At 43.7% G+C, this 18,422-nt stretch overlaps 1 protein-coding gene across 1 annotated transcript in view; it reads left to right on the top strand.

The window, feature by feature from the left end:
• LOC140193344 (3-oxoacyl-[acyl-carrier-protein] reductase FabG) overlaps window positions 1-18,144 on the top strand; it is a 42,902-nt gene extending 24,758 nt beyond the window's left edge. The window contains exons 5-8 of the mRNA XM_072250669.1: window positions 79-148; window positions 10,828-10,864; window positions 11,350-11,413; window positions 16,581-18,144. Of these exons, the coding sequence (XP_072106770.1) occupies window positions 79-148; window positions 10,828-10,864; window positions 11,350-11,413; window positions 16,581-16,739 (330 nt within the window). The 3' untranslated portion in view covers window positions 16,740-18,144. The remainder of the gene's footprint in view (window positions 1-78; window positions 149-10,827; window positions 10,865-11,349; window positions 11,414-16,580) is intronic.
• Window positions 18,145-18,422: the final 278 nt, after the last annotated feature.

The following is an 18,422-nucleotide window of genomic DNA, read 5'->3' as shown; positions in this document are numbered from 1 at the left end:
GCAGAGCATGGTGATGGAAGCTTGGTGACCTATTCACCCAGGATGCACATCCACTGTTTTCTTCTTGTGTTCCCACAGTTCCCCGGAGTTGTGGCTTACTGTATGTCGAAGTCAGCCCTGGACCAGTTCACTCGGTGTATGGCTCTGGGTGAGAGCAGCCCTTACTGAATATTAAACATAGAACATAGAATAGTACAGCACAGTACAGGCCCTTCGGCCCACAACGTGCCGACCCTCAAACCCTGCCTCCCATATAAGCCCCCACCTTAAATTCCTCCATATACCTGTCTAGTAGTCTCTTAAACTTCGCTAGTGTAACTGCCTCCACCACTGACTCAGGCAGGGCATTCCACGCACCAACCACTCTCTGAGTAAAAAACCTTCTTCTAATATCCCCTTTGAACTTCCCACCCCTTACCTTAAAGCCATGTCCTCTTGTATTGAGCAGTGGTGCCCTGGGGAAGAGGCGCTGGCTATCCACTCTATCTATTCCTCTTATTATCTTGTACACCTCTATCATGTCTCCTCTCATTCACCTCTCCAAAGAGTAAAGCCCTAGCTCCCTTAATCTCTGATCATAATGCATACTCTCTAAACCAGGCAGCACCCTGGTAAATCTCCTCTGTACCCTTTCCAATGCTTCCACATCCTTCCTATAGTGAGGTGACCAGAACTGGACACAGTACTCCAAGTGTGACCTAACCAGAGTTTTATAGAGCTGCATCATTACATCGCGACTCTTAAACTCTATCCCTCGACTTATGAAAGCTAACACCCTATAAGCTTTCTTAACTACCCTATCCACCTGTGAGGCAACTTTCAGGGATCTGTGGACTTGTACCCCCAGATCCTTCTGCTCCTCCACTCTACCAAGTATCCTGCCATTTACTTTGTACTCTGCCTTGGAGTTTGTCCTTCCAAAGTGTACCACCTCACACTTCTCTGGGTTGAACTCCATCTGCCACTTCTCAGCCCACTCCTGCATTCTATTAATGTCTCTCTGCAATCTTTGACAATCCTTTACACTATCTACAACACCACCAACCTTTGTGTCATCTGCAAACTTTGCCAACCCAGCCTTCTACCCCCACATCCAGGTCATTAATAAAAATCATGAAAATTGGAGGTCCCGGAACAGATCCTTGTGGGACACCACTAGTCACAATCCTCCAATCTGAATGTACTCCCTCCACCATGACCCTCTGCCTTCTTCAGGCAAGCCAATTCTGAATCCACCTGGCCAAACTTCCCTGGATCCCATGCCTTCTGACTTTCTGAATAAGCCTACCGTGTGGAACCTTGTCAAATGCCTTACGAAAATCCATATAGATCACAGCCACTGCACTACCCTCATCTATATGCTTGGTCACCTCCTCAAAGAACTCTATCAGGCTTGTTAGATACGATCTGCCCTTCACAAAGCCATGCTGACTGTCCCTGATCAGACCATGATTCTCTAAATGCCCATAGATCCTATCTCTAAGAATCTTTTCCTTTTTTTTTAATTTTATTTTTATTTGGATAAGGAATTCACAAATATCATGTACTTTTTTCACACATATAACCTTTTCCATTTTTTTATATGTATAAAACTACAATTATTTATACATTCTTAAGTACACATTGAGATGATATAAAAAGAAAATAAACATTTAAATAGATAATTATGTACTGTGGTAAATCTAACCTATTAGGCTAAGTAATGGAATTAGTTGTTAAGAAAAATGGTAATAATAGTTTCCATATAACTCTTCTGGACCATTTCCACTGGTCCAAAATGTTGTATATAAGCCTATGTATCAACCATTGTAGATGTTTATATCCTAATTTGTTCATGCTTGCTCCTGCCCGCAGACATAATTATCCAATCCCTATGTACTTACTTAATTTTTTCATTTTTTTTTATCCCTTTCCCAAATCTTTCCCTTTACTTGTGTTAATTCTCTATTTTCCAAAAGAAAACAAAAAAAAACAAACATTTAGACTAGGGGTGCTTACGTTAGCAATATTACTGTGTTGATGAGAAGAGCAGTATAAATCATTAGGAGAGTCATCTAAAGTCTGCTCGCATTGGGGTTATATATTCAATCCATTTATTCCAGATTTGATAAAATTTTTCTTTTTGAGTTCTCAGGGAGTAAGTCAACTTTTCCATTTTAAATATTTCCAAGATAATTTCGTACCAATCTTCTAATGTAGGTGGTATTGGATTTAGCCATTTTCTAGTGATTGATTTCTTACTTGCTGCTAAGAGGGCCTGCAGCAACTTTATATCTTCCTTCTGTTCAAGAAACAATACATGCCCCAAATAGAGCATCTCAAAGTTCAGAGGTATCTGGGACCTAAGTACCTTAACTAATGTTCTATGAATACCTTCCCAAAATAGACTTAATTTAGGACAATCCCAAAAAATATGAAAATGATTTGCCTCCTTGGAGCCGCACCTTCTCCAACACATCACATTTGTATCTTTATATTTTTCCTGATATGGGGTCTTGAAGTATCTTATAATGTTTTTCCAACAATGTTCTCTCCAAGTCAAAGAATTAGTCGAGGACCATTGAAAGCTGCAGATTTTCTCCCAAGCCTCCTCTGAAAGTACCAACCCCGCTTCTTTCTCCCACTTCTCTTTAATATACAGTGTATTTACATTTTTAGCATGGGAGAGTACATTATATAATCGAGAAACTGATTTACTAGGTATTGAACTGCAAACCGAATTCAGAATCTTGAAAAATTCTAATTCTACTGTTGATAGGTCTGTATATCTACAGCTCTGGTTAACATAGTTTCGTACTTGAAGGTATCTAAAAAAGTCATTATGTTCTAGGCCATGTTTGTCCTGCAGGATTTGGAAACTTTGTAATACTCTTTTATCTATAAATGAGAGGTAGGTTGTAAGACCTTTCTTTATCCATAGCTCAAATCTTTTATCTCCTCTGTTGGGCAGGAATTCGGTATCATATGCACACCATCTAAAGAGTTTTAACATGTTATTAATTCCACATGAATTAACCACCTTCTGCCATACTTTTAATGTAAGATTTATCCAAGCGTTTTTAAATTTTTCCAACTGGGCCATCAATCCTTTGTCAGCTATTGAGGCCTGAAGAGGAAAACTGTCAACTAATCCAAATTCTATTTCCTTCCATCTAGCCTTATATTCCCTATTATACCAATATAACAGAGGGGTTATCTGTGAGGCATAAAAATAATTTCTCAGGCAAGGAAGAACCATACCTCCTCCTTCCTTCCCTAACTGTAAGGTGTTATATTGAATTCTAGGTTTCTTTCCTTGCCAAATGAAGCGGGAAATCCATTTGTCCCATTCCCTGAATTGATTATCATCCACCTCCACTGGTAAAGTACTGAAAAGATACAATAACCGAGGAAGAATATTCATTTTTATAGTATTTATCCTTGAATTTAAAAAGGGGATAAAATTCCATCTATGCATATCTGCTTTTATCTCTGAGATTAATGGCCCATAATTTACCTGTTACAGTGTTGAAAGATCCTTCGGCAGGGTTATTCCTAAATATTTTAATGATTTAGCTTCCCACTTAAGATCATATGTATCCTGCAATTTTTTGGATGGTGTATAATTTAGGGACATAACCTGCGTTTTCTTTACATTTATTTTATAACCTGATATTTTCCCAAAGTCATCCAACAGTGTAAACAATCCTATAAATGATTTTTCTGGTTCACTCAGATAGACCGAAACATCATCTGCGAATAACGCCACTTTCTGTTCAATCCCTGCCACCTTGATACCTTTTACGATTTCGCTCTGTCTTATTAGTTGGGCAAGTGGTTCAATATATAGCGCAAAAAGGAGAGGAGAAATTGGGCAGCCCTGTCTAGTGCCTCTCTCTAAGATGAAGGAGTCAGAGAGGTCCCCATTTGTCTTAATTCGGGCTGTAGGGCTGTCATATAGAGTCTGAATTACTTTAATAAACTTTTCTTGAAAGCCGAATCTTCCTAACACTCTGTATAGGAATGTCCAACTAACCGAATCAAAAGCTTTCTGAGCGTCCAATCCTACTACCATTGTCTCTGTCTCGTTCTTATTAACCTGTTCTAATATGTGTAGAGTTCTCCTTATGTTGTCCTGTGTTTGTCTTTGTTGAATAAATCCAGTCTGGTCTAAGTGGATCAGGCCAGGTAAAAGCTTTTCCAATCTGCGCGCTAATATAGATGTAAATAGTTTGTAATCTAAATTAAGAACACTAATTGGCTGATAATTGCCACATTCTAGTTTATCTTTACCCTCTTTAGGAATAACTGAAATAATCGCTTCTCTCCAGGAAGGTGGAGTTTCTCCTCTCTGCAAGATCCAATTAAAGGTGTTAAGTAGTAATGTGGCTAACTGTGTCTTCAGGGACTTGTACCACTCTGAGGTAAACCCATCAGAACCCGGGGACTTTCCAGCCTTTAACCTAGAGATGGCCACGTTCAGTTCTTTGACAGTTACTGGTTCTAATAAACTTTCATTTTGTAAATCTGTAAATTTAGGTAGATGTAAAAAATTCAATACACTGTCTATATAGGGCTCATTGGGGGCCTGGGGTTGGGAGTACAGCTCTCGATAATATGTTTCAAAACTCTCTTGAATTTTCCCTATTGTACTCTCCACAAGCTTTGTCTTTGGATTCTTTATTTTATGAATTGTATTGTCTGCTTGTTGTTTTCGTAATTTATATGCTAATAATCTAGCTGATTTACCTCCTACTTCATAATTCTTTTGTCTCAGGTAAAGAAAATTTCTTTGAGTTTCCAACGTATAAATATCGTCAATTTCACTTTGCAATTTCCTAATTTCCTGTTTTCGATTTGAATTACTTTTGTTGCTATCTACAACTTGAAGTTGTTTTAATTTTCCTTGAAGGTCTGCTAATTTTTGTGCATTGATTTTTTTTCATGTGAGTGGTAATGGAAATAATTTTCCCTCTCAGTACAGCTTTCAATGTATCCCATAAGATCACTGGTGATGTTTCTCCCGTGTCATTAAGGTCTAGATATTCTTTGATTTCTCCCCTTAACCTCTCCATTACTTTCGGGTTATTGAGTATATGTGAGTTTAGCCTCCATAGTGTTTTCCTCATTTTCCTTTCCAGGATTAGAGACATAGAGACTGGGCTATGATCCGACAGATCAATTGTTGCAATATTACAGTTTTTTATCCTGAGTCTATCTGTATTAAAGATAAAGAAATAGTCTATCCTTGAACAGGCTGAATGAGGGAAAGAGTAATATGTATAATCTTTACTAGTAGGGTGTAATTCCCTCCAGACATCTATAATTCCCAACTCCTCCATCAATGAATTCACTTTCCGAGTCAGGTTTATTCTGAGTAACTATTCTTGAAGAATCTAATATAGGATTTAATCTAATATTAAAATCCCCTCCACAAGTTACTACCCCTTGAGAACTGACCATTAGGTCAAAAATGTGTCTATAAAATGACCATTCACAACCTGGAGGAGCATAAACATTCAGCAATGTTATTTCTGCACCTTCTATTCTTCCTGTGATTTTTACGAACTGTCCTCCTTTGTCCTAGTCTCTGAAATATGTTCATAATTAAGAGTACTTGATATTAAAGTAGCTACCCCTCTTTTGTGACTCAATTTATATGATGAATAAAATACATGCTTAAAGCCCATTCTTTTTAATTTTCCATGTTCAGATTGGCTCATATGTGTTTCCTGGAGGAAAGCTATTTGTGCCCTCTCTTTTTTCAATTTAGACATAATTTATTTCTTTTAATTGGATTTAAAACCCCATTAACATTATAGGAAATTATTTTTACCAATTCAGTTTGCATTTTTCTCTAGTAGAAAAAAAACCACTCTCCTTTTCTAACCAAACAGTAAGCAATCCCTTCTCAACAGTAAACCAAGACATATAACCACACGCTAGACATTTTTGAACTTGTAACATTTGAAAATTTTTCCCGACTTCCCACAGTGAGGCCTGAGCACCGACCCGCCTCAGTTCAGAGGGATAACCTCTATCTTCACCCTGTGTTAGAGGGCCCTCAGCAGTTTGAATAATCATAGAGAATTTTCTCCTTTTTATGTCTTGACCATATTGCTATCATTCAAGTTATTCTGCCTAGTTTATTTTCAGTTACCAGTTTTCATTTTACCTTTAAGTCCGATTTACTCTTTTCAGTCATTTCTCTTAATTAATCTGTGTTCTCTGTACATTTGCGTCTGAATATTTGCAGCTTTTCCTTGTAGTTTGACACTCTGGTTCGTGTGGAGCATCCTCGCCCCACTAACTGCCACGACTTCTGCCGAATCCTCTCCAGTAGCGACTCCGGTTGGGTGATAACTTTAATAGGTAGTCCCCGGTCCGCCAGGTCCAACGTTGCTTCCTCCACCGTAGCGTAAATTTTTGTCCCTTCGTCGTAAAGGACTCTCAGCCGAGCTGGATACAGGGTCTGGAATTTGATGTTGTTTTCCTTCAGGACTCTCCGTGTTTCCGTATATTCCTTCCGTCTGGCAAGAATCCCCGGTGCGTAGTCGTGGTCTAAACTGATTTTACAGTTGTTCCACGTGAAACCTTTCTTTTGCCTTGCCCGTTTAAGCACCTCTTCCTTTGTTCTGTAACTGAGAAATCTGACCAGAATCGATCTGGGCTGGGCGCCTGCCGGGGGCTGTGGTGCCAACGCGCGGTGAGCTCTTTCTATCTGTAGGTCTTTTGCGGCTGATATATCAAGGTTCTCTCTAAGTAGCTTCTCCACGAAGGGAGTCATCAATCCGGGTTTACCTTCAGTTCCTTCGGGAACTCCGTAAATCCTCACATTTTCCTTTCTCGAGCGGCCTTCTTGATCTATTAGTTTCCACTGGAGCTGGTCTTGCAGCTTCAGCATTTCTGCTATCACCTCCTCTGCGTTTTGTAGCTTCTCTTCAATTCCAACAATCCTCGCTTGGGCTTCATCTATCCGCGAGTTAGTTTTTACTATTTCTCCTTTAATATCTTCCAGCTGTTTGCTGTTATCTTGTCGGAACTCGCGAATCTCTCCGAGAATCAAGGACAGAGTCACCGATTCCCCCTCATTATCTCCGTCCTGGCTTGCCGTGGGGGAGCTAGGCCTGTCGCCTTGCTGCGTCTCTTTATGTTTATCAGCCTTCGGAGCGGACTTTTTAATCTTGTTCTTAGACATCATCCTTGCCCCTTTTATTAATATAGTTGTGCAATATTAAGTATTTGTCTAAATTCGATTATGGGGCAGTTTACCTTCTTTTTTGTCGAGAGACCTTTTCCTTACGCCGCCATTCCCTTGATGACCCGGAAGTCCATCTCTAAGAATCTTTTCCAACAGCTTTCCCACCACAGACGTAAGGCTCACTGGTCTATAATTACCCGGACTGTCCCTACTACCTTTTTTGAACAAGAGGACAACATTTGCCTCCCTCCAATCCTCCGGTACCATTCCCATGGACAACGAGGATATAAAGATCCTAGCCAGAGGCTCAGCAATCTCTTCCCTCGCCTCATGGAGCAGCCTGGGGAATATTCTGTCAGACCCCGGGGACTTATCCGTCCTAATGTATTTTAACAACTCCAACACCTCCTCACCCTTAATATCAACATGCTCTAGAACATCAACCTCACTCATATTGTCCTCACCATCATCAAGTTCCCTCTCATTGGTGAATACCGAAGAGAAGTATTCATTGAGGACCTCGCTCACTTCCACAGCCTCGAGGCACATCTTCCCACCTTTCATCTCTAATCGGTCCTACCTTCACTCCTGTCATCCTTTTGTTCTTCACATAATTGAAGAATGCCTTGGGGTTTTCCTTTACCCTACTCGCCAAGGCCTTCTCATGCCCCCTTCTTGCTCTTCTCAGCCCCTTCTTAAGCTCCTTTCTTGCTTCCCTATATTCCTCAGTATACCCATCTGATCCTTGCTTCCTAAACTTCATGTATGCTGCTTTCTTCCACCTGACTAGGTTTTCCACCTCACTTGTCACCCATGGTTCCTTCACCCTACCATTCTTTATCTTCCTCAGCAGGACAAATTTATCCCTAACATGCTGCAAGAGATCTGTAAACATCGACCACATGTCCATAGTACATTTCCCTACAAAAACATCATCCCAATTCACACCCGCAAGTTCTAGCCTTATAGCCTCATAATTTGCCCTTCCCCAATTAAAAATTTTCCTGTTCTCCCTGATTCTGTCCTTTTCCATGAAAGGCCAGGGAGCGGTGGTCACTGTCCCTCAGATGCTCACCCACTGAGAGATCTGTGACCTGAACCAGTTCATTACCTAGTACTAGATCTAGTATGGCATTCCCCCTAGTCGGCCTGTCCACATACTGTGACAGGAATCTGTCCTGGACACACCTAACAAACTCTGCCCCATCTAAACCCTTGGAACTAATCAGGTGCCAATCAATATTGGGGAAGTTAAAGTCGCCCATGATAACAACCCTGTTACTTTTGCACCTTTCCAAAATCTGCCTCCCAATCTGCTCCTCTGTATCTCTGCTGTTACCAGGGGGCCTATAGAATACCCCCAATAGAGTAACTGCTCCCTTCCTGTTCCTGACTTCCACCCATACTGACTCAAAAGAGGATCCTGCTATATTACCCACCCTTTCTGTAGCTGTAATAGTATCCCTGACCAGTAATGCTACCCGTCCTCCCCTTTTTCCACCCTCTCTATCCCTTTTAAAGCTCTGAAATCCAGGAATATTGAGAATCCGTTCCTGCTCTGGTGCCAGCCAAGTCTCTGTAATGGCCACTACATCATAATTCCATGTATGTATCCAAGGTCTCAGTTCATCACCTTTGTTCCTGATGCTTCTTGCATTGAGGTACACACATTTCAGCCCTTCTACCTTACTGTCTTTACACTGGTTATTCTGCTTCTCTTTCCTCAAAGCCTCTCTATATGTTAGATCTGGCTTTACTCCATGCACTTCTTTCACTGCTCTATCGCTCCGGGTCCCATCCCCCTTGCAAATTAGTTTAAACCCTCCCGAACCATGCTAGCAAACCTACCTGGAAGGATATTGCTCCCCCTCGAGTTCAGGTGCAACCCATCCAATCTGTACAGGTCTCACCTTCCCCAGAAGAGATCCCAATGATCCAAAAATCTAAAACCCTGCTCCCTGCACCAACTCCTCAGCCACGCATTCAACTGCCATCTCCTCCAATTCTTACCATCACTGTCATGCAGCACTGGCAGCAATCCTGAGAATGCCACCCTTGAGGTCCTGTTCTTCAGCCTTCTGCCTAGTTCCCAAAACTCACACTTCAGGACCTCATCCCTCTTCCTGCCTGTGTCGTTGGTCCCAACATGTATCATGACTTCTGGTTACTTTCCCTCTTGTACCAGGATGTCGTGCACCCGGTCAGAGACATCCCGGACCTTGGCACCCGGGAGGCAACAAACCATGCGGGTGTCCTTCTCACGTCCACAAAACCTCCTGTCTGCTCCCCTGACTATAGAGTCTCTAATGACAATAGCTCTCCTCTTCTCCATCCCACGTTTCTGCACCACCGGGTCAGACTCAGTGCCGGAGGCCCTGCCACCGTGGCTCACACCTGGTTGGCCGTCCCCGCCAACAGTATCCAGGACGGTAAACTATTATTCAGGGGATATTCTCCCTTGAATTTTATTAACTTAGACAACTTAAGGTTTTGAGCTTTGCCTTGGCATGCGGGCTGCCTTACCCACCACGCAACCGCAGACTTAAACTCTCCCGACGTTGATCCGTTGAGCAGACAGGAAGACACGGTTTTAATGCTGTTGTAGTGAGAGACTACATCAATGTGTATTTAAGGATGCATCTGTTGGAATAAACCCTACAGGGTGTGCAGATGGGAGGTTAGGTGTGTGGGTATGAGGGGGACGTAGGTGTTCATGTGTGTTCAGGGTGACTGTGTATCTGCATGTGGCTGCTTTCTGTTCTGAAGGGACAGCAGGACTCGGTCACTGCACCAGTGCCTGCCTCTGGGCCTCAGTGAATCACAAACAATGCATAACATACAGGGAGGACATTCGGCCCATTATGCTTGTACCTGTTGAAGGAGATCTTCAACTGCACTTCCCAGCTCAATGTGATAAGGGTTTCTATCCCCGCAACCTCTTCAGGAAGTGAGTTCTATACCACACGTAGTCTGTCTGTCTCTAATCCTTCTGCCAATTACTTTAAACCCATGCCCCCTGCTGCTAAAGGAAATGAGTCCTTACTCGTAATGTTAACCTTGGTTAGGCCTCCCGTCAGTGTCCTCTTCCAAAAGAAACTAGCCCAGCCCGCCTATTTCCTTAGCTACAATTTACCACTTCTGACTTCATCCTCAAATCTCCTCTGATCCCTTTCCAGTGAACTTAGAACATAAAACACTACAGCACAGTACAAACCCTTCGGCCCATGATGTTGTGCTGACCTTTAACCTACTCTAAGATCAATCTGACCCTTCCCTCCCACATAGCCCTTCATTTCTCTTTCATCCATGTGCCTACCTACAAAGAAGTAACACTTGCTACTCTTCAATCTTCTGCTACTACTCCTGCGGCTACATGGACCTTATTAAAAACATACTAGCCCCATCAATCCTCCTCGTTACCTCGTCCCCGTGATGATGCTCTGTGACACCAGAGAGCTATACTATGTGACGAGACTATATCTGACATCTTCAGCCACACTGTGGTTCAGGTGAGGTATACCAGCTCCATGGGGCTCCTCTCCTCTCATCTCACACCCCTCTTTACGCCAGAATGCACAGTTGTTTTGGGATCTTGGATCAGGATGGAAGACAGTGGCAGTGACTAACTGTCTGCTTCATCCCCTCAGATCTGGCCCTCAAGAACGTTCGGGTGAATGCTGTGAAGTGAGTAATGCAGGAAAACCTGTCTGTCCAATTCCTCCCTGCTTTTGGCATTTATGTTTCCCATGTTGCTTTATTGCATCCTTCTTTTTCCAACAACACGTCTCTATGAAAGTGCAGTCTCAGTAACGTACTTCCCCTCAGCCTCTTGTGGCCTTTCAAGTGTGTGATCCCTAACAGTGAACCCTCAGGATATTTGACTCCTGAGGGCATCACAGCCGACCCGGGTGCTGCCTGCCCAACGTGGTCACATACATGGCTCCTGAGCAGGAGACGAGAGCTGAATCCAGATGCAGAGGCCAGGGACACTGCCTTGTGCCCCAGCTCACCAACTGAAACAACACAAAGCAAATTCAGCTTCATGGCATTGCCTCAGCCTGCTCATTCTGTACCTCGCCACCCCTCTGTGTCTCAGTCCCCGGCACCCCTCTGCGTATCAGTCCCCAGCACCCCTTCCCACCTTTCTGTCACTCTCTGCTCTTTTCCAGTCCTGGAGTAATCGTTACGGATATCCACAAGAGAGCTGGTCTGACCGAGGGGGCCTACGCTGAGGTAAGTGGCAGCAGTGGCTGGGGCTGGGTCCTGCTACTGTCAGGCCTCCCCTGATCAAGGGAAGGGGCATCTGTTTGTGGGCAGTAAGGTGGGGTGGGGGGAGAGATTACCTCTTCAATAGGTACATTTAATGTCAGAGAAATGTATACAATATACATCCTGAAATGCTTTTTCTTTGCAAACATCCATGAAAACAGAGGAGTGCCCCAAAGAATGACTGACAGTTAAATGTTAGAAACACAAAGCCCCCCCAGCTCCCTCCTCCCACACATAAACAGCAGCAAAGTGATGATCCCCCCTCCCCCACCAACCAAAAAAGCATCAGCACCCCCCACCGAGCACTCAAGTGTGCAGCAAAGCATCAATAAAGATGCAGACTAGCAGTATCCCAAGGAATACTCGTTCACCCGGTAATTCGACATACCACAGGCTCTCTCTCTCTTCCCTAATAAGAGAAAAAGAGGTGTCTCCGTTTCATCTGCCTTGTGTTTGTTAATGCTTAGCATCTGAGATTACCAACATCACTGGTAACCACCACATAACCTTGCCGAGAACTTGATTCCCTTTATCCTACGGCTGTGCTTACACTAGAAGGTATTGGCTAAATGTTTATGTTCAGAATCAGAATCAGGTTTATTATCATCGGCATGTGACGTGAAATTCATTAACTTAGCAGCAGCAGCTCAATGCAATGCATAATCTAGCAGAGAAAGAAAAGAGAAAACAATAAGTAAATAAGTAAATTATTTATGTATATCGAATAGATTTTTTTAAAAAACGTGCAAAAACAGAAATACTGTATATTTTTAAAAAAGTGAGGTAGTGTCCAACGATTCAATGTCCATTTAGGAATCGGATGGCAGAGGGGAAGAAGCTGTTCCTGAATTGCTGAGTGTGTGCCTTCAGGCTTCTGTATCTCTTACCCGACGGTAACAGTGAAAAAAGGGCATGCCTTGGGTGCTGGAGGTCCTTAATAATGGACAGTGCCTTTCTGAGACACCGCTCCCTGAAGATGTCCTGGGTCCTTTGTAGGCTAGTACCCAAGATGGAGCTGACTAGATTTACAAACTATGCAGCTTCTTTTGGCCCCCCCATACCAGACAGTGATGCAGCCTGTCAGAATGCTCTCCACAGTACAACTATAGAAGTTTTTGAGTGTATTTGTTGACACGCCAAATCTCTTCAAACTCCTAATAAAGTATAGCCGCTGTCTTGCCTTCTTTATAACTGCATCGATATGTTGGGACCAGGTTAGATCCTCAGAGATCTTGACACCCAGGAACTTGAAGCTGCTCACTTTCTCCACTTCTGATCCCTCTATGAGGATTGGTTTGTGTTCCTTCCTCTTACCCTTCCTGAAGTCCACAATCAGCTCTTTCGTCTTACTGACGTTGAGTGCCAGGTTGTTGCTGCGGCACCATTCCACTGGTTGGCATAGCTCACTCCTGTACACCCTCTCGTCACCACCTGAGATTCTACCAACAATGGTTGTATCGTCAGCAAATTTATAGATGGTAATCAAGCTATGCCTAGCCACACAGTCATGTGTATATAGAGAGTAGAGCAGTGGGCTAAGCACACACCCCTGAGGTGCACCAGTGTTCTTCAGAAAAGGTTAATGTTGTTGAGGAAGCTGACATTAGGGGCTGGTTGGGAGCCTACACTAAATCATAGACTCAAAACATTTGCATGGGTTTGCTTTAGGTGTGCATGTTATTTTTAATTGATTAAGGTTCACACTGGACCTAGTTGTCTGACTGCGGTCTGTTTGTGGGTTAGGGATAGGTTAAGTCAGTTCGGATTGGGCTATTCTCCTGGGGAAGGGATCTTACCCCACGTCTGCTCAGTGCTGTTGAGGCCTCTGATGCTGAAAATCATTCCTAATTCTGTTCATGGTGCGTAGTTCTTGCCTTCCTTCAATTCATCTTCTAATTCTTGCACTGGGCTCTTCAGAGTCGTAGACAAGTACAGCACAGAAACAGGCCCTTTGGCCCATCTAGTCTGTACCCAACCATTTAATCTGCCGACTCGCATCGACCTGCACTGGGACCATAGCCCTCCATACCCCTAGCATCCATATACCTATCCAAACTTCTCTTAACCATTGAACCCTAAGATCGAGCTCTTGCTCTGCTCGATGCTGATAGAGCATGTTTTCGAAATTCTGAGACCTATGTGATTATTAGTGTGGAATGTAATTTATGCCGGTCTCCTTCAGTTTTTCAGTGTTTTCACTGTTGCTGATTAGTCAGTGGGGGATACGCTACTATTTTAGGTAAGGAGAGGTTGGTGGTTTAATGTTATTGCCCGTTTTTTTTGTGTGGGAGAAGCTTGGGGATTTGGGGTTTGATGTTTGAGCTGCCATGTCTGTGTCCAGGTGGGTGATCTGTTTTCGTGTGAGGGAGGGGTTGGTGGGTTTAGGGTTTGATTTTTGGGCTGCCATGTCTGTGTCTGGGTGGGTGATCTGTTAGTTTTTATGCAAGGGAGAGGTAGGTGGGTTTAGGAGTTTGATATTGGAGCTGCCCTGTCTGGGGAAACGACCTGTTAGTTTTTGTGTAAGGGAGAGGTTGTGGAGGGAGGGGGTGGATTTTTTGAGTTTTCTTTCTTTTTCTTTTTCATTTGGGAGGAGAGCCTCAATGGCTTCCATGGTTCTTTTGTATTTTCTGGCTATCTGGAGAAGACAAATCTCAGAGTTGTATTCTGCATACATAATTTGATAATAAAATGAATCTTTGAACCTTTTCTTAAATCAAGCTTGCTTACGCCACTTGTGCTGACAACTCATTCCACACTCTCACCACCCTCTGAGTGAAGAAGTTTCCCCTCATGTTTCCATTAAACTTTTACCTTTCACCTTTAACCCATGACCTCTAGTTGTAGTCCCACCAGAGGAAAAAGGAACGCTTGCATTTACCTGATCTATACCACTCATAATTTTGTATGCCTCTATTAAATCTGTTCTCAATCTTCTACATTCCAAGGAATAAAGTCCGAACCTATTCAATCTCTGATTTTAACTCAGATCTTCCAGACCTGGCAAAATCCTTATAAATTTTCTCTCTACTCTTTAAATCTTATTTACACCTTTCTTGTAGGTAGGTGACCAAAACTGCACACAATACTCCAAATTAGGCCTCACCAATGTCTTGTACAACTTCAACATAACATCCCATCACCTGTACTCAGTACTTTGATTAATGAAGCCAATGTGCCAAAAGCCTTTTTTATGACCCTATCTACCTTTGATGCCACTTTCAATGATTAAGGACCTGTATTTCCAGATCTCTTGTTCCACCGCACCCCTACCCTGGTTGGTCCTTTGGAAGAGCAAATGCATTACATTCCATCTTTTTCCAACTGGTCTAGATCCCTCTGCAAGCCATGAAAGTCTTCCTCATTGTCCACTATACCCCCAATCTTGCTGCCACCTGCAAATTTACCTATCCAGCTAACCACATTATCATCCAGGTTGTTGGTGTAGATGACAAACAACAAAGCACCCGGCACCGATCTCTGTGGCACTCCACTAGTCACAGGCCTCCAATCAGAGAGCAAACCATCTACCACTCTCTGGCTTCTCCCTCAAAGCCAAAGTCTAATCCAATTTACCACCTCGTCTTGAATGCCGAGCGATTGAACCTTTTTGACCAACCTCCCATGCAGGACTTGTCAAATGCTTCTGTAGGCAACACCCACTGCCTTGCCTTTACCAATTTTCCTAGTATCTTCCTCTAAAAGCTCTACAAGACTGGTTAGACATGACCTACTACACATAAAGCCATGCTGACTATCCTTAATCAGTCTCTGCGTATCCAAATACCTGTGGACTTGAGTGTTTTTATTCCCATTACACCACTCTCCTGGCTGACACCAGCACTCGTACCTCACCTTCTGCTTGGTGAGATTTCCTGAACCACACAGATGGTGTAGGAATGGTGCTCCTACAGTGCTGCTGGCTGTGGTGTTGTTCTATATGTGACAAAGGAACAGTTGATAGCTCTCCCAGTCGGGGTTGTGCATTACGCAACGTTCCCCTGACGTTGCTGTCTGAGCACTGGAAGTCGTTGGGCACAGAGCATCGTGGAAATGGTGCAGGTTGTACCAGAGGTGAGGAGGCTGGGTACCAACTCCAAGTCCAGTGATGCTCAAGGACAGTACTGCTTTGTGTTGGGTTTGCTGCCATAGAAGCACCGTTCAGGGGATGGATGGTACGACATTCTCTCTGAGTTGAATGTTGTAGATTATCGGAGGCCAGGCTGAAGAACCCTTCATTGAGATCAGAATCAGGTTTAATATCACCGGCATATGTTGTGAAATTCATCAACTTTACGGCAGCAGTACAATGCAATTCATGATAAATAAATCTAGAGAAACAAAAGTGAATTACTGTAAGGATATATGTCTATCAAGTTAAAATGTAGTACAAAAAAACAGCAATAAAAAAGTAGTGAGGTAGTATTCATGAGTTCAATGTTAATTTAGAAATCAGATGGCAGAGGGGAAGAAGCTGTTTCTAAATCTCTAAATGTGTGCCTTCAGGCTTCTGTACCTCCTAGATGGTAACAATGAGAAGAGGGCATGTCCTGGGTGATGGGTGATGTGCTTAATACTGGGTGCCACCTTTCTGAGACACCGCTCCATGAAGAGGCTAGTGCCCATGACAGAGCTGACTCATTTTACAAGTTTCAGCAACTTACTTCAGTCTTGTGCGATAGCCCCTCCCCCCATACCCGGACAGCGATGCAGCCGTCAGAATGTACTCCACGGTACGCTTGTAGAAGGTCACTGACACGTTGCGAAACTTGTTGTTTTGTGGCAGCAGTACACTGTAAGACGTAAAAATTACTATAAGTTACAAACAAATAAATTGTATGTTCTCCCTGTGACCAAATGGTTTCTTCTGGGTGCTGCGGTTTCCTCGCACATTCCAAAGGTGTACGGGTTAGCAGGTTAATTGGTCGCATTGGTCAAATTGGTCGCATTGGTGAAATTGGGCGGCGTGGGCTCATTGGGCTGGAAGGGCCTGTCATTGTGGAATAGCAGAACAGCTGGTTTTGGGTGATGTGTGGGCTGGAGTATCCAGTGTGGGGAAGGGGGGAGCAGATGGTTTCAGGAAGTGTGTGGGGAATGCAGTGGTGGCTGACCCCTTCCCTCCTTTTCCTTTCAGTTCCTGAACAAATGCAAGGTGACCCATGCCCTCGGACGGCCTGGGCAGGTGGATGAAGTGGCCCAGGCCATCGCCTTCCTCGCGTCTGACGCAGCATCCTTCATCACTGGTGTCACCTTGCCCGTGGATGGTGGGCGCCACGCCATGTGTCCACGGTGAGTGTACAAGTCCCTGCCTCTGGTTGGCAGTGCAGAGGCTCCCAGAGAAGGCCGTTGGAGATTGCTCCCCAAATAATCCCAGCAGGATCCATTGGGAATACTGTCACTGGGCTGCAGATTCCACGTACATAGCCAGAACCACTGTCAAAGCATTCTGCGGATCAACATCAAATAAACATGACATGATTTCTGCTCTCAAGTTGTCTCATTTTTTACACTGCAGTATAACTCTGGTGGTGTTCTTCATCAGACAGCAACATTTTGTGAGCATTTTTGTCTGGTTTTTGTTAACAAGGCTTGAGTTGCTAGCTCGGCGCTCAAGCCAGCGAGGAGCCGGCTGGATTCGAACCGAGGACCACTCACGAAGTCTGGTGCGGCTGCCACTACACCACCAGTTGGCAGTGTGTAATTCTGCACGATTGTTACTGAATCAGAATTAGAGCCGGGTTGGCACATGTCGGGAAATTTGTTGTTTTACTGCAGCACGCCATTGCAATGCATTTAAAAAGCTATAAATTACAATAAGACATATATATAGCGCACATCACAAGCCCTGGTTACACGAAGCGACCTCTGGCGCTAAGCAGACAATCTGTGAAGAATGTTGATCGTGACTGGGGTCACCTGTCTTGTAACAACACTATCCCGGAAGAAGGCAATAGCAAACCAATTCTGTAGAAAAGTTTGCCAGGAACATCATACCACACAGTACATAACGAACGAGCGTGTATAAAATAAAAAAAACTAGATGCCAGAAATCTGAAAAAAAGGAAAATATTAAAGTGTGTGTGGCTTCGCGTGCCTCAGTCTCCGCACGTTAAACAAAATTACAAAGGGCCTTCTCCGTTAAGGGAATAATCCTGTGGAAGAACATATTACCAGGACATAACAAAGGAAACATCGGGTTGAGATGTTATAAGAGAGAAGATGAAGATGAAGAACTGAATAATAGAAGTAATTATCAGACTGCTACTCCCCCAGGACAAGAGTGGCGCAAAAAGGCACCGACTGGGCAAGGGATGCAGAGAATATCCGCAGGAAATAATTATAGTTTGAATTTCACAAAGATACAGGATCCGTGGAAGAACAAAACATGCTGCCCTTAGCAGGTCAGACAGCGTCGGGGGGGGGGGGGGACCGTCTGTGTCTCGGCCGAAACGCCAACTGTTTATTCATTTCCATAGACTCTACCTGGCTTGTCAGTTCCTCCAACATTTTGTGGGCGTTAATCTTTGTTCCGACGATCTGCAAACTCATTTTCTCCATAGATGCTGCGTGACGTGAGTTTGCAATATGTTTTTATTTCAGGTTACCATAACCGTTGATTTTCATTTAGAGTGGATGAACTAAATGCATTGTATTGTCATTATCACAACGGTGTAAGATTAAAATTTTATGTATGTTGTTAAAATATCACACTGGTGCGGAACAGCCTTGTTTCATTATCTCTCCTATATAGGCTCCGAAGACGTTTTTGTCTCTGCGGCTAGTGCCGGGGACGTGGCTTCAATTCGCAGTCCACAGAAACCGTTGCACCAGGGCCCCAGGACTTGCCCGATGCAAGTTTGTGCTTATATTTTCCCGGGTTAGGGTAGCGAGAATGCAGGAACATTGAAAGCGGCCGCTCTCTCTGTAGCAACTCGTGTTGACTGGCCGGCGCTTCCGGGAGGTGGAGCATCGGGTA

Source organism: Mobula birostris, unplaced genomic scaffold, assembly GCF_030028105.1.
Source record: "Mobula birostris isolate sMobBir1 unplaced genomic scaffold, sMobBir1.hap1 scaffold_515, whole genome shotgun sequence".
NCBI lineage: Eukaryota > Metazoa > Chordata > Chondrichthyes > Myliobatiformes > Myliobatidae > Mobula > Mobula birostris.
This window is presented reverse-complemented; position numbering and strand designations above follow the sequence as displayed.